General features: G+C 35.3%; 1 protein-coding gene across 7 annotated transcripts in view; it reads right to left on the reverse strand.

Moving 5' to 3' along the window:
• Positions 1 to 13,107, reverse strand: part of CDK19 (cyclin dependent kinase 19) — a 161,891-nt gene that overhangs the window by 93,739 nt on the left and 55,045 nt on the right. For all 7 annotated transcript variants that reach the window (XM_038554949.1, XM_038554944.1, XM_038554945.1 and 4 more), the window contains one exon: positions 5,918 to 5,993. In XM_038554949.1, the coding sequence (XP_038410877.1) occupies positions 5,918 to 5,941 (24 nt within the window). In that variant the 5' untranslated portion in view covers positions 5,942 to 5,993. The remainder of the gene's footprint in view (positions 1 to 5,917; positions 5,994 to 13,107) is intronic.

Raw genomic sequence — 13,107 nt, forward strand, 5'->3', positions numbered from 1 at the left:
AGTTTTTAAACTTCTTCCAATTCTGTATACATTCTTCCAAGTTCATTCCACAGCTACAGTTCTTTGACTTCTTTCCTCATTCTCCAACCCTGCTCTCAAAAGTTCTTTCACAGGCAAGAGTCCCACCATTTTGGAGTGATGAGTGAAATGTTCCTAATGTTCTCCACATGGAGAACACATCTCCACATATCCTCTTACCCATATATGAGACTATATGAACTAGAAAACACTAGGAATTAGATATATCATGGGATAGAGAAGAAAAGGGGCAGAGAACAAGCTCTATCTACTCTTTAATTTACGGTGTTGTCTACTACATTTTCCTAGATCTATCAGTCGCTCTTCACCCTCTGACTCTCATCCACCTTACACTTTCTGTCCTTCCACCATATCGAACAGAAAAATCCAATTCTGCCTTCTTATACTGGGCTGCTAGTGAAGAGAACTGTACAATTATGTAGACGGGTTCCATGACTCATCTCCTACTTTAGGTGGACTATAATACTTCTATAATCTTATCTTTGATCAGCAAATTTTCACATATCCTTCATCAATTACCTCAAATGTTTATTACTTAACACCACACTCACAAAAAAAGAGGCACACAAGAATGTAACTACCTCATCATCAACCTAGCAAAGTGTTGTATGTTGACACCATCATCTCTTCTATCACTGCAGTTTCAGATAAACTAGCTATTCCATTTACTATTCAAGGTCAATCCTTTCAGCTGTGCTTATGAGCCACTGATTTTACAAATTCCTCATTTACAGACCCTTTATCCACTAATAAACCCATTCAGCTTTGATTTTTCCCCAAAATTTACTGAGATATAATTGATGTGCAACAACCTGCACAAATTTTAAGCATACCATTTATGAGTTTTGATATAGCTACACACTCAAGAAACCATCATGACAACCAATATGATAAAGACCTACATGGTCTCCAAAGACTCTTCATAGTTCTCTATAATATTTGTCTCCATTCCCATCCTCAAGGAATCACTGATCTACTATCTATCACCATACATTATTTGCATTTTCTAGAATTTTCTATAAATGGAATCAGGTAGGAAAGAGTGTAATTAGGGGGGAATAAAGAAAGACTAACTGCTCATGAGCAGAACTGTGGGCATGTCCAGGAAATAGATGAAAAGGCTCTAATTTCTCACCCATTAAGGCTATACAAGTAGGATATGAAGGCTAAAACGGACTCTCAAATTAAATAGCAATAAGATACCTACTAGAACAGCTAATATCCAAAACACTGACAACAATAAATGCTAGCGAAGATGTAGAGCAACAAGAAATTTCATTCATTGCTGGTGGAAATACAAAATGGTACAGCCACCTTGGAAAACAGTTTGGTGGTTTCTTCCAAAGTACACATACTTTTATCATAGAACCCAGTAATTGTGCTCCCTGGTGTTTACCCAAAAGAGTTGAAAGTTATGTCACATAAAGCCTGCACACAATATTTATAGCAGCTTCATTCATAACTGCCAAAACTTGGAAGCAACCAAGATGTACTTCAGTAGATGAATGGATAAACACACTATAGTACACCCAGAAAATGGAGTATTACTTAGTGCTAAAAAGAAATGAGCTATCAAGCCATGAAAGACATGAAGGAACCTGAAATGTCCATTACTAAGTGAAAGAAGCCAATCTGAAAAGGCCACATACTTTATGATTCCAACTATAGGACATTCTGAAAAAGACAAAACTATGGAAACAATAAAAAGATCAATGATAGTCAGGGGCCAAGGCAGGGTAGGAGGGTGTATAGGATAAATAGGCAGAGCATAAAGGATTTTAAGGCAATGGAAATATTCTGTATGGTACAATAATGGCAGATACACGTCATTAAACATTTGTTCAAATCCACAGAATATATACCAAGAGTGAAACTTAATGTAAACTATGGATTCTGGGTATCAACATAAGTTCATCATTATAACAAATGTACCTCTCTGGTGGGGGTGGGGGACGTTGATAATAAGGTAGGTTATCCATGTGTGGAGTAGGAAATATATGGAAAATCTTTAGACTTTCAACTCAATTTTGCTGTAAACTTAAAATTGCTTTAAAAATAAAGTCTATTAAAAGAAACATATAGCAATTTTGGAGTTGAAAAGTCCAAACAAAATGAAAATTTCAGCAGCGTATCTGAGTTGGCAGAACAAGGAATCAGCAAACTTGAAGGTAGGCAATTTAAAGTATCCTGTCTGTGCAAAAATAGAAAAAAAAATTAGGAAAAATAAGCAGAGCCTTTGAGAACTATGGGATACCATCAAGCCTATCAACACACATGATGGGAGTCTTAAGAAGAAAAGAGAGAAAGAAAGAGGGAGAAACAGTATCTGAAGAAATGATAACTAAACACTTGACAAATTTCATCAAAAACATTAATCTGGGATCCCTGGGTGGCGCAGCGGTTTGGCGCCTGCCTTTGGCCCAGGGCGCAATCCTGGAGACCTGGGATCGAATCCCACATCAGGCTCCCGGTGCATGGAGCCTGCTTCTCCCTCTGCCTGTGTTTCTGCCTCTCTCTCTCTCTCTCTGTGACTATCATAAATAAATTTTAAAAATTTAAAAAAAAAAAATTAAAAAAAAAAACATTAATCTACATATCCAAGAACTCAACAAACTCCAAACAGGATCCACACTTACACACATATAGTCAAACAGTCAAAAGAGCAAGACAAAAAGAGAATCTTGAAAGTAACAGGAAAAATAATTCTTCGTGTATAAGAGATTCTCATAAAATTACTTACTTACTTCGTGAGTAAGAGATTCTCATAAAATTAACAACTGACTTCTCATCAGAAACCATGGAGGCCAGAAGGCAGTGGATTAATATAGTCAAAGTAATGAAAGAAAAAGACTGTCAAACAATTCTATAACCAGCAAAACTATCCTGCAAAATCAAAGGGGAACCGGGTGAGGAAGGAAAAAAGAAATAAGGCATTCCCAAATACAAAAACTGAAAGAATTCATCACTAACAGATCTATTTTACAAAAATATGCTAAAGGGGGATCCCTGGGTGGCTCAGCGGTGTAGAGCCTGCCTTTGGCCCAAGGCGCGATCCTGGAGTCGCGGGATCGAGCCCCGCGTCAGGCTCTCGGCATGGAGCCTGCTTCTCCCTCCTCCTGTGTCTCTGCCTCTCTCTCTCTTCTATGTCTTTCATAAATAAATAAATAAATCTTTAAAAAAAATGCTAAAGGGAGACCCTCACTTAAAATGAAAGGAATATATACATATGTATATATGTGTGTATATATATGTATATAAAAATATATATATATGTATATATACATAATTCATCTACATAAAAAATAAAGGGCACTGGTAAAGGTAAAAACATGGGTAAAAAAACATAAATGTATTTTTGTTTATAACTTTTTTCTTCTATATGATTTAAAAAAATTACATAAAGCAATAATTATAAAACTGTGTTAGCAGGCTTGTAATGTACAAAGAAATATGTATGCACTTAGCCACTACATAATAATATTCATGCTCAACTTGTGTCAAAATCACTATCACATTGGGGCTAGGTCATTCAGGTAGTGATAAAATACTATTCAATCTAGAAACTGCATACTTTCAAAGGTCTATTAAGCAAATTCTCAATAAAAATATGAAGACTGTGAATGTGTCATGCTTTTCCAACTTCTGCACAGCAAAATAAAAAACAAAATGAAAAAACAACTTACAGAATAGGAGAAAATATTTACAAACCATATATCTGATAAAAGATTAATATTCAAAATATATCAGAAACTCATACAATTCAATAGTTTAAAAAAATCCAATTAAAAAATAGGCAGAAGGGCTGAGTAGACATCTTTCCAAAGACAACAAACAAATGGCCAACAGATGCATGAAAGGAGCTCAATATTACTAATCCTCAAGGAAATGCAAATCAAAACCACAATGAGCGATCACTTCACACCTGTATAATGACTATCATCAAAAGGACAATAGACAACAAATGCTAGTGAGGTTGTAGAGAAATGGGAACCCATGGATTACTCATCATAGAGAAGTCTCTGTTTCAAAAAGGACAAAAGGACATCTACAACTGGGCTTTCATTTCCTAATAATTAATACTTTAAATATCAACTTTTCCCCCAATTAACTCACAGAAAGGGAGTTAATGCTATACTATACTACAGTACTTTAAAATAGCAAAATTGGGGAACCCTGGGTGGCGCAGCGGTTTAGCGCCTGCCTTTGGCCAGGGGCGCGATCCTGGAGACCCAGGATCGAATCCCATGTCGGGCTCCCGGTACATGGAGCCTGCTTCTCCCTCTGCCTGTGTCTCTGCCGCGCTCTCTCTCTCTCTCTCTCTCTGTGTGACTATCATAAATAAATTTAAAAAATAAATAAATAAATAAAATAAAATAAAATAGCAAAATTGCACACCATATTCACAATGGTTGAGACAACATGTTTAAGAATTTTAGGGAATTAAAAAATCACTTACCAAATGCTTATTCAGGTAAAACATTACAAATACCACCTTATAATTTATAGAAAACTGCCAAACTGGAATTTTTAAACCATAAATTTTATATTCTAGAGCAAACTTAGGATCATGGACTGATAGTAAAATTATTTTTGTTCTGTTTATTCATTTATTTATTCAATACACATTTATGGACTACCTGTTATATGGCAGGCACTATGCTAGGAATTGGAGATAAAAAGATAGTCTCTGCCCCTTAAAGTGTGCATAGTCTAGTGAGAGGCTCCCATTCTGAAAGCAAAGAGTTTATAACTAGAAGAGACCTTATAGTTCCCCTATCTCACAAATAAAGAAACTGGCACTCAGGACTAAATAGTCACTCAGGCCAGCAGACACTCAACTCTACAGATTGCCTGCCCCGTGTGTTCTTTGGTACAACACATTTTCTTTGAGTGATGCTGGAGTATTTCAATGTGGGTAAGGCAGAAACATGGAGCTGTGGGCAATATATGTACAGTTACCAAATTAGAAGCAGAAATACCTAATGGATACAGACAATATAAACATTTGACAATTTTGAGACAGAAATCCCTAGTAGATGTGATATCATGATAAAATCCCAAAAAGAAACTAAAGAACTAAAATAAGAAAATGAACTAAAATAAGATAATATAATGGTAACTCTTCTAAGCCACAAATATGGCTTTGCCTTTGTTTATTGATATGTTAAGTGGAGATATTAAAAGTACTCATTTCATAGGATTGTTTGTTGTGAGAAGTAAATTAACTAATTCTTGAAAGCACTTAGTAAGCCTGGTACCTAGCAAATAGGAAATGTTAGGTATTCTTATGGACAATCATTTCTTAAGTGCACAATATATCATATAAAGACAAAAAAAAGAAAGAAATTATCTTTCTTTAAGGAATTACCCTATTATTATAATGATAGTCCTATTTTTCTAGCAACTAGCAAAATCTAGTACTAAAACATGTGAGAAAAAAAAATTTAATATCCATAATATCTAATAATAAACCCCTTTCTCTGTAGACATATATCAGTCCTAAAATTACAAGAAAAATAGGCATTAAATTGTTACCTTATCAATAATGAATTGTATTAATAATGAACTACATTAATTAGTGATATTAATAATTATTTAGTAATGAATTATATTGATTCATAATTTAATTAAATCATCATGTAGCTCATTCAATATTCCTAAGATTATAAATCCTAAATAACATTAAGAGATTGTTTAAAGATGACTTTCAAGTAATTAAAGTTTATGCAGCTTTTTCATCTTATATAAAATATCATTAAACTAATTGACAACTTTGAAATAACTACGCATGGAATACATCACTGAAACTATTTCATATTAATATCACTCATCATCCAATATCAGTAACAAAATAAAAAACATATTGATATTCACTTACTGCAATCTCTCTACAAGCTGACATGGATATTCCCGTGCCTTCAATTTGCTTCAATGCATATTCCTTTTCATCTTTTCTGCATATGAACAAAAAAAAATTATTTTTTCTAAACATTATTTTCAGATTCAAAATCATAGCTACAAAAACAATAAAAATACACTAGTCTCTCAGTGATATATAAACACTCTCACTATGCATGCATTGCTTACTGGTTCTGATAATATTACAACTACAGAAATACAAAATACGAAAAAAAAAAAAAAAAAAAAAAAAAAACCTCATGTCACAATGAAAACACTAGACAGAGCCAAAACACAAAATTCAAAATTGAAACAGGATACTAAACACAGCACTAGTTTCAAAAAGTAAACAAGTATAAATATAAACTCAAGCATATTGCAAGATAATTCTACTCCTGTCTTAATTATCTGTAATCTATGAAAGCATTCTGTTAAAACATTAACTACAAAAATAAATGACAGATGCAAACTTCTATATTTGTTTAAAGTAATTTCGTAGTATAAGAACCACTTAATAGGAGGGATGAGCTATAGAAGAATCTCAACCCATTGGGACACCCTATTCTGACTAGGACAGGGGGCATTCAAAAGCCTAAAGACCTCAAAAAAAAAAAAAAAAAAAAAAAGCCTAAAGACCTCAACCAAAAGCCTTGGAAAGTCTTTAAAACTCTAGCCACCAACATCTCATTCTCAAGAACTCTAGGAAAACCCTAGTAGTTATAGTAAATTTTCCAAATAGTAAAGGTAGGATTAGGAATTCTGGGAAATCCCAGTAGTTATCAGGGTGCTCAACCAAGGGAAGACAGCAGTTCAATAATGGTGATACAGTCCATTAAAAAAAAAAAAAACAGTTTCACATGAGTGGCTAGAGCAACACAGTATCCTCGGGGTACTGACACCAGAACTGGACACAGCAAAATGTCAGAAATGTGGTTCATATTCTGAGTTGTTCTGATAAAAGGAGTATCATCCACACTCTCTGAGTTTTGTCTTTTGACAAATATTGGAGCCTCAGCAAGCTTTCATCATGTCATGATGGTTTTTTCAAATGATGGCACCTAAATGGTGCCACATCTGCCTGACTTACCTATTCCTTATCTTCCCCATACTGTGTTTACTGGCAGATAAGGCAATTTTTTAGGTAGGCCCCATGCCTAGCATGGAGTCTGACACAGGGCTTGAACTCTCGACCCTAAGATCCCAAAATCAAGACCTGAGTTAAAATCAAATCATCTAAATGAATGAGCCACCCAAGTGCCTCGCAGATACAGTAATTTAAGAGAGTATTCATTACATGCATTTTAAAACATTTTACATGCCTTTTGAAGATTTTCACAATCATCTATGGTTTGGGCAAATAAGTAAATTACAGTTACTGTCTCCCACAATCAGTTTGAAAATTATATCCATTTTTCTTCCAATACATGGCATTCAGGAAATAATTAAGCAGCATTTTGACAAACAGAAAACACACCAGATATATCAACAGAAAACAGACTGTTATGCAATTACTAAAATGATAATCACGACCATCATCAGAAACATGGAAAATGTTTACTATATATTAGTTAGAAAATACACAAATTATACCATATAAAATTATACATATATCTAGACATATGCTAAGATGATAAAAAGATGAAAATCAGTTGTGTTAAGATGTAAGAACTTATAATTAACTTTAGTGCTAATATTATATTATAACATCTTTTAAATTAGAATTAGAGGAGAAAAAGAGAAAAGCCAAAATAATTTGACACTGAAAATAGTCACGTACTAAAACAATCCTTAGTATCTTCAAAGTAATATCCTAGACATGTTAATTTAAAAAGCAAAGTCAAAACTAGAGAAAGCTTTAAGTAATCACTTTTTCCTTTTTCTCTATCCTGTTTCCTCCAAACATAAAGCTAGGCTTTTTTTCAGACCACCCAGAAGCCACTAAGAAGTACAAACAGCAGGTGACTGAATGTAATTAAAGCCAAACATCCCCCCCCTTAAATGTATGTGTGAACATGTGTGTAAAAGCATTCATGCCTGAGAGATTTAACGCAATGCTCATGATGTAAATTTCTCACTTAATAATTACTTTAACTACCAAGTATCTATTGCTAAATATTTTAAAAATTTGTTAAATTCTTAAAACAAAATTATATAAGCTTTTTGGCAAAATTTTCAATGAAATCATAATCTTTTAAAACAGAAATATTTCAATCCCCAGTTCCCTTAAATGAAGTGCTCCAGAAGCTCATGTAATTGCATGGTTTTATTTTTAATACTGTAAAGAATATTACACAATCTGGATAGGTTATCGTTGCTATGGAAACTATAAGATTTTTTTTTTTTGCAGTAAGTCAAAAAGTGCAAAATTAACACATCACATTAATGACTTTTGAATTTCACATCCAGGCTGTCAAAGGAATTTGAAAGCTTGAGCAGAATAAACTGAAGCATAGGCCTTTACTCTGAATTATATGGGTGGGATCTAGGAACAAACCCAGTAATTATTTCACTTAATAAGTTTAAATATAACTTCCATCTGCTAAATTAGCAAAATACTCAAAGATCTGAAAACTTAAGGTTTATCTGCAGCTTTGAAATTGAGAATGAAAGAAAGTGGATAGGTCATGGCCATTTCTCTTGTGTATTAACTGTCAGATGGTAGGCGATAATGTGGCATCTCTAAGGTTCACCATATGAAGAAGGGGCAGATCCCAAGAGGGCACATGGGACTCACTTTGACCACCGTGCTCTCTCAGTGCTAGTCCTTGGTCAGATGCCAACACCTTAGTTATGAAAACTACACATGTGACCTTTCCTACAATGCCCACAAATATTTCAGTGATTAGCCAGGGGGCAAAGAGGCTTTATTGCTCTCAACCTATGGGAGTGCTGCCTGTCTTGGGGGTTTTCTCCAAGTGGCAGTGACAACTCATACCCCACGGCTTATGTGTCTCAGGCACACATAATATTAAGTATCGTAAACGAACAATTTGTTCTCTTACATGACAAGGTTGAAAAGCAGGTAAACTTGCCCTACATACACTGCTATGATGGCCTGGCTTTTAGAGGCAACTTGTTCTTTCTTAAAACAATCTTCTTTCTAAATTACTTTAACTTTTAAATAAAAGTACTTTATTATTTGCTGTAATAAAAGCAGACAAAGTAATTCCAAAGCCTTTAGAGAAACTGCTTCCTAAATTTTACTGTATATTAGATACTACGATTAGGACACCTGATATTGATAATAATCAAAGGAGGTTACTAAGTAAATCCACGAGACTCAAAAACACATAAATTTTTAGAATAAACATGGATATATTTAATATGCAATTTTTTAAATTTAAAGACATTTTCTGCTATATGGCTGTAATGTATATCAAAACCATGTGAGCTTCACTCAGCAGTGACAAAGAAAAACAATTATTCAACAGGAACATTATGTAATAACAAAATAGAAAAATAAATCTGGCAGAGACTGCAATTCTATTACATTTTCCATCTGAGACACTATGTTCTGGAAAACTCGTGATGCAAGCAATTCTATAGATGGTAGAAAATATAAGAAGCACATATTTGTACAAATTGTAGAAATTGCTGCCTTAAAATGAAAGCTTTATCCCAGGCAGAAAAACAGGCTCAGCGGTGAAATTGTAATATAATTGAGGAAAGAATTTCTCAAGTTTAAAGAAGCAAGTTCAGGAACATCTCTTGAATGAAATATTAGGAACCGGCTTAATGGTAAAGATAGTTTTAGACTTTTCAATAATGTCTAAACTTGATGACCAGGGATGCCCGGGTGGCTCTGTGGTTAAGCGTCTGCCTTTGGTTCAGGGCATGATCCTGGAGACGGGGCCTGCTTCTCTCTCTGCCTGTGTCTCTGCCTCTCTCTGTGTGCGTCTCTCATGAATAAATAAATAAAATCTTAAATACAAATAAACAAACAAACTTGATGACCAGCCTCCAGTCACTTTTAGCAAGGTGAAGCACCATTTAGGAGCCTGTATATACAAGTACAGGCCAAAACTCCACCCGTTATCATCATAATTAGGACCAAGGCTTTTTGACTCCTATCAATACTACTACCAAGTGTCCAGATCAGCCCTGGGCCATCTTCGGTCCTAAGGATCTATGACAGACAAAAAAATTAGAAGCATCTTTCAAGATAAGATGAGGAAATTCAAGTTCAAGCAATACTGAGATAAAAATTTTCATCTTCATGGGGCACCTGGGTGGCTAGGTCCAATGAGTGTCTGACTCCTGACTTCGGCTCAGGTCCTGATCAGAGGGTCCTGGGATCGAAGGGCTCTCTGCACTCAGAAACTCTGCTTGAGGATGCTTTCTCTCTCCCTCTCCCCTTTCTCATGTACACACTCTCCAACATAAATAAACAAATCCTTAAAAAAAATTGTCTTCAAACTAATAGGGTTAAATATTTTTCTTGTTTTTTATATGGAAAACAGAAGAGGCTTACTATTTTATTTTACATCAACCAACAAACAACTACTGAATAAATATTATATGTTCCAACACTGCGCCAAACTCTGAGAATGAACAAAATTAGAGACTGACTACACTAGACACCATGGAGTTCACAATCTACCTGGAAAGAGAATCTGGGTGAGTGGGAAACAAAAACAAATAACTCTTATATGACTTCCACTATACCCAGGATGGATGCATAAGACACAGGAGAATCAGACTGTTTCTTTCAGAGCCTTAAGGAAGGTAACTATGTGAGTGATGCTTAAGGAGGAGTTCCCCAAGCAGAGAAGAGATGAAGGGGTCCAAGAATTACAGGCAGATGTACAGCATGAGAAAAACAACAGAGGCATATTCCAGAAACTGCTAATACTCAGTATGGCTGGAAGCTGGGGCATGATCACAAGGAGCAGAAGACAAATTAGAAAAGTAAAGGGAAGGGACCATGTGAGTCCTGGAAAAAAAAAAAAAAACAAACTTGCATTTCATATGTCAACAGTGTGGAGCAAAAGGGTTTTTTTGGTTTGTTTTTGTTTTTTTGTTTTTTTGTTTTTTTTGCAAAAGGTTTTTAGAACAGAAAAGGTAGTTAACAGATCTTTGCTCAGAAAGATAACTGTGGTAACTAGAAACTGGTGACAGAGCAAACATTTGGTAGTTTGCGTCAAATGTCCAGATAAGAGAAGATGAAGAACTAGATTATAACAGCGGCAGAAGAGAACAAATATGGATTCAAAAGGCGTTTTTGAGTCAGAACTGACGGAATTTAGTAACCAATTTGATTCTGTACGGGAGAGACAGGAAGACTCTGAAGATGGATGGAGTTTCCACTCTAATTGTGTAAATGAGAACACCACTAACCAGAGAAACGATGACATGAATAAATGGAGACCACGAAATAGAAGATTTTACTCTGTAGGCAATGAATGTTATGTATGAAGATTAATCTCATCAGGAAAGCCTGAGACTAAAGGTGTGAAAAAACAATTAGGAGGTGACCACAATGCAAGTGTGAGCAGGTAAGGACCTGGATTCGTGTAACAGAGTGTTAGCTCCAAAACAGGTATAAGGCGATCCTGGTAAGCCCTCCTCATTTTAAAGATGAAGAAGCTAGGCAAGCATCCAGAAGCAGAACTGAAATGAAGCCTTCCAATTCCAAGCCCGGTGTTCTCCAAAACAGAGTGGTAACGGTAAGACCGAAGAAAAGACGGAACATTTGTGACAGTCATTCTAAAAGAAGAATCAGCAGGACCAGGTTAATAAATAATGAAGATCAAGAAGGCTGAATCAAGGAGAAGTCTGAGGGTCTGAGATTGCTGATGCGGAAGATGGTATCATGAAGGACAAGACTTGGGGGGGGATCTCAGAAGGTCCTTTGGCTCATAAATGATTCTTTTGGATAGAAAGAAAAACTCCAACCAAAAATGAAAATATCTGAGGAGTTCAAAAGGGAGATGCCCTAATGGTGTTTACTGAGGAACTACCGTAGTAGTTTCAGGCTGAAGGGACCTGAGCCTATATAGGTGATATTGGATTAGAGGATGTAGCACAAAGATGACCTTCTTGGTGTCTAAAAAAGAACTTGAGGCAAGAAGGGGAAAAGGAAGAGACACAGAGAAGGAAGGAAAGACAAATGGCAGAACAACTTCTGAACACTTCTCTCTTATGTCCCTTAAGAGGACAGACTCTGGGCAGCCCGGGTGGCTCGACAGTTTAGTGCTGCCTTCAGCCCAGGGCGTGATCCTGGAGACCCGGGATCGAGTCCCACGTCGGGCTCCCTGCATGGAGCCTGCTTCTCCCTCTGCTTGTGTCTCTGCCTCTCTCTCTCTCTCTGTGTTTCTCATGAATAAATAGATGAAATCTTAAAAAAAAAAAAAAAAAAAAGGACAGACTCTTCTATGAATTCATCAAATTTCCTTTTCCAAACCTTAAGAGTAAAACTGAAGTAATGAAATCATCAGAAATACAGTATCTAAGACAGTACAGTATTACCAGTTTTTATAGTGGTAGGTGTTATCAATTAAGACATTCTTCAAACAGTATGACACCCAAGTCTTACCAACAAATTTTTCTTCAAGAATGCGGACATAAAGCAAAATCCTATCCCTTTCTTTTAATATGTGTTGATTTGGCTTAGCAGATTAAGAGGCCTCCACATCATACACGGAAAACATATACATATGGAAGAAAAGAATTCGGAAAAACAAAAACCAAAAAATATCACTTAGTTTTACGTTGGTATCATTCTGAGTGTTTCCATATCATGAACTCAGTATTCAGCCTGCGATTCTTTGTTTGGGAACTCTTTCCTGTATTATATGATAGCATAGTATTTTTAAATTTTTTCTCATGAAATTTTCCAAAAATGAATGAAATATTCTATGTATCTGTCACACAGCTTCAACAATTATCAACACATGGCCAGTCTTATTTCCACTGCCTACCCTCTTGATTATTTTGAAACAAAATCCACATACCACACCATTTCACTCATAAACAGTTCCACACCATAATATTTTTAATTATCAGGAATTTTTCTTTTTTAAATGCTAAGACTTTTAAAATAATTCTGAAATATTCAAAACCTGTAACACAAGTTACTCTTACTATTTTGTATCCCCCTTATTAATGAAAAATGTCAAATAGTACTACCACCTTCTTTGTTTTCATCTATCAAACATTTCATCTACTCAT

This window comes from Canis lupus, chromosome 12, assembly GCF_011100685.1.
Source record: "Canis lupus familiaris isolate Mischka breed German Shepherd chromosome 12, alternate assembly UU_Cfam_GSD_1.0, whole genome shotgun sequence".
In the NCBI taxonomy this organism is placed as follows: Eukaryota; Metazoa; Chordata; class Mammalia; order Carnivora; family Canidae; genus Canis; species Canis lupus.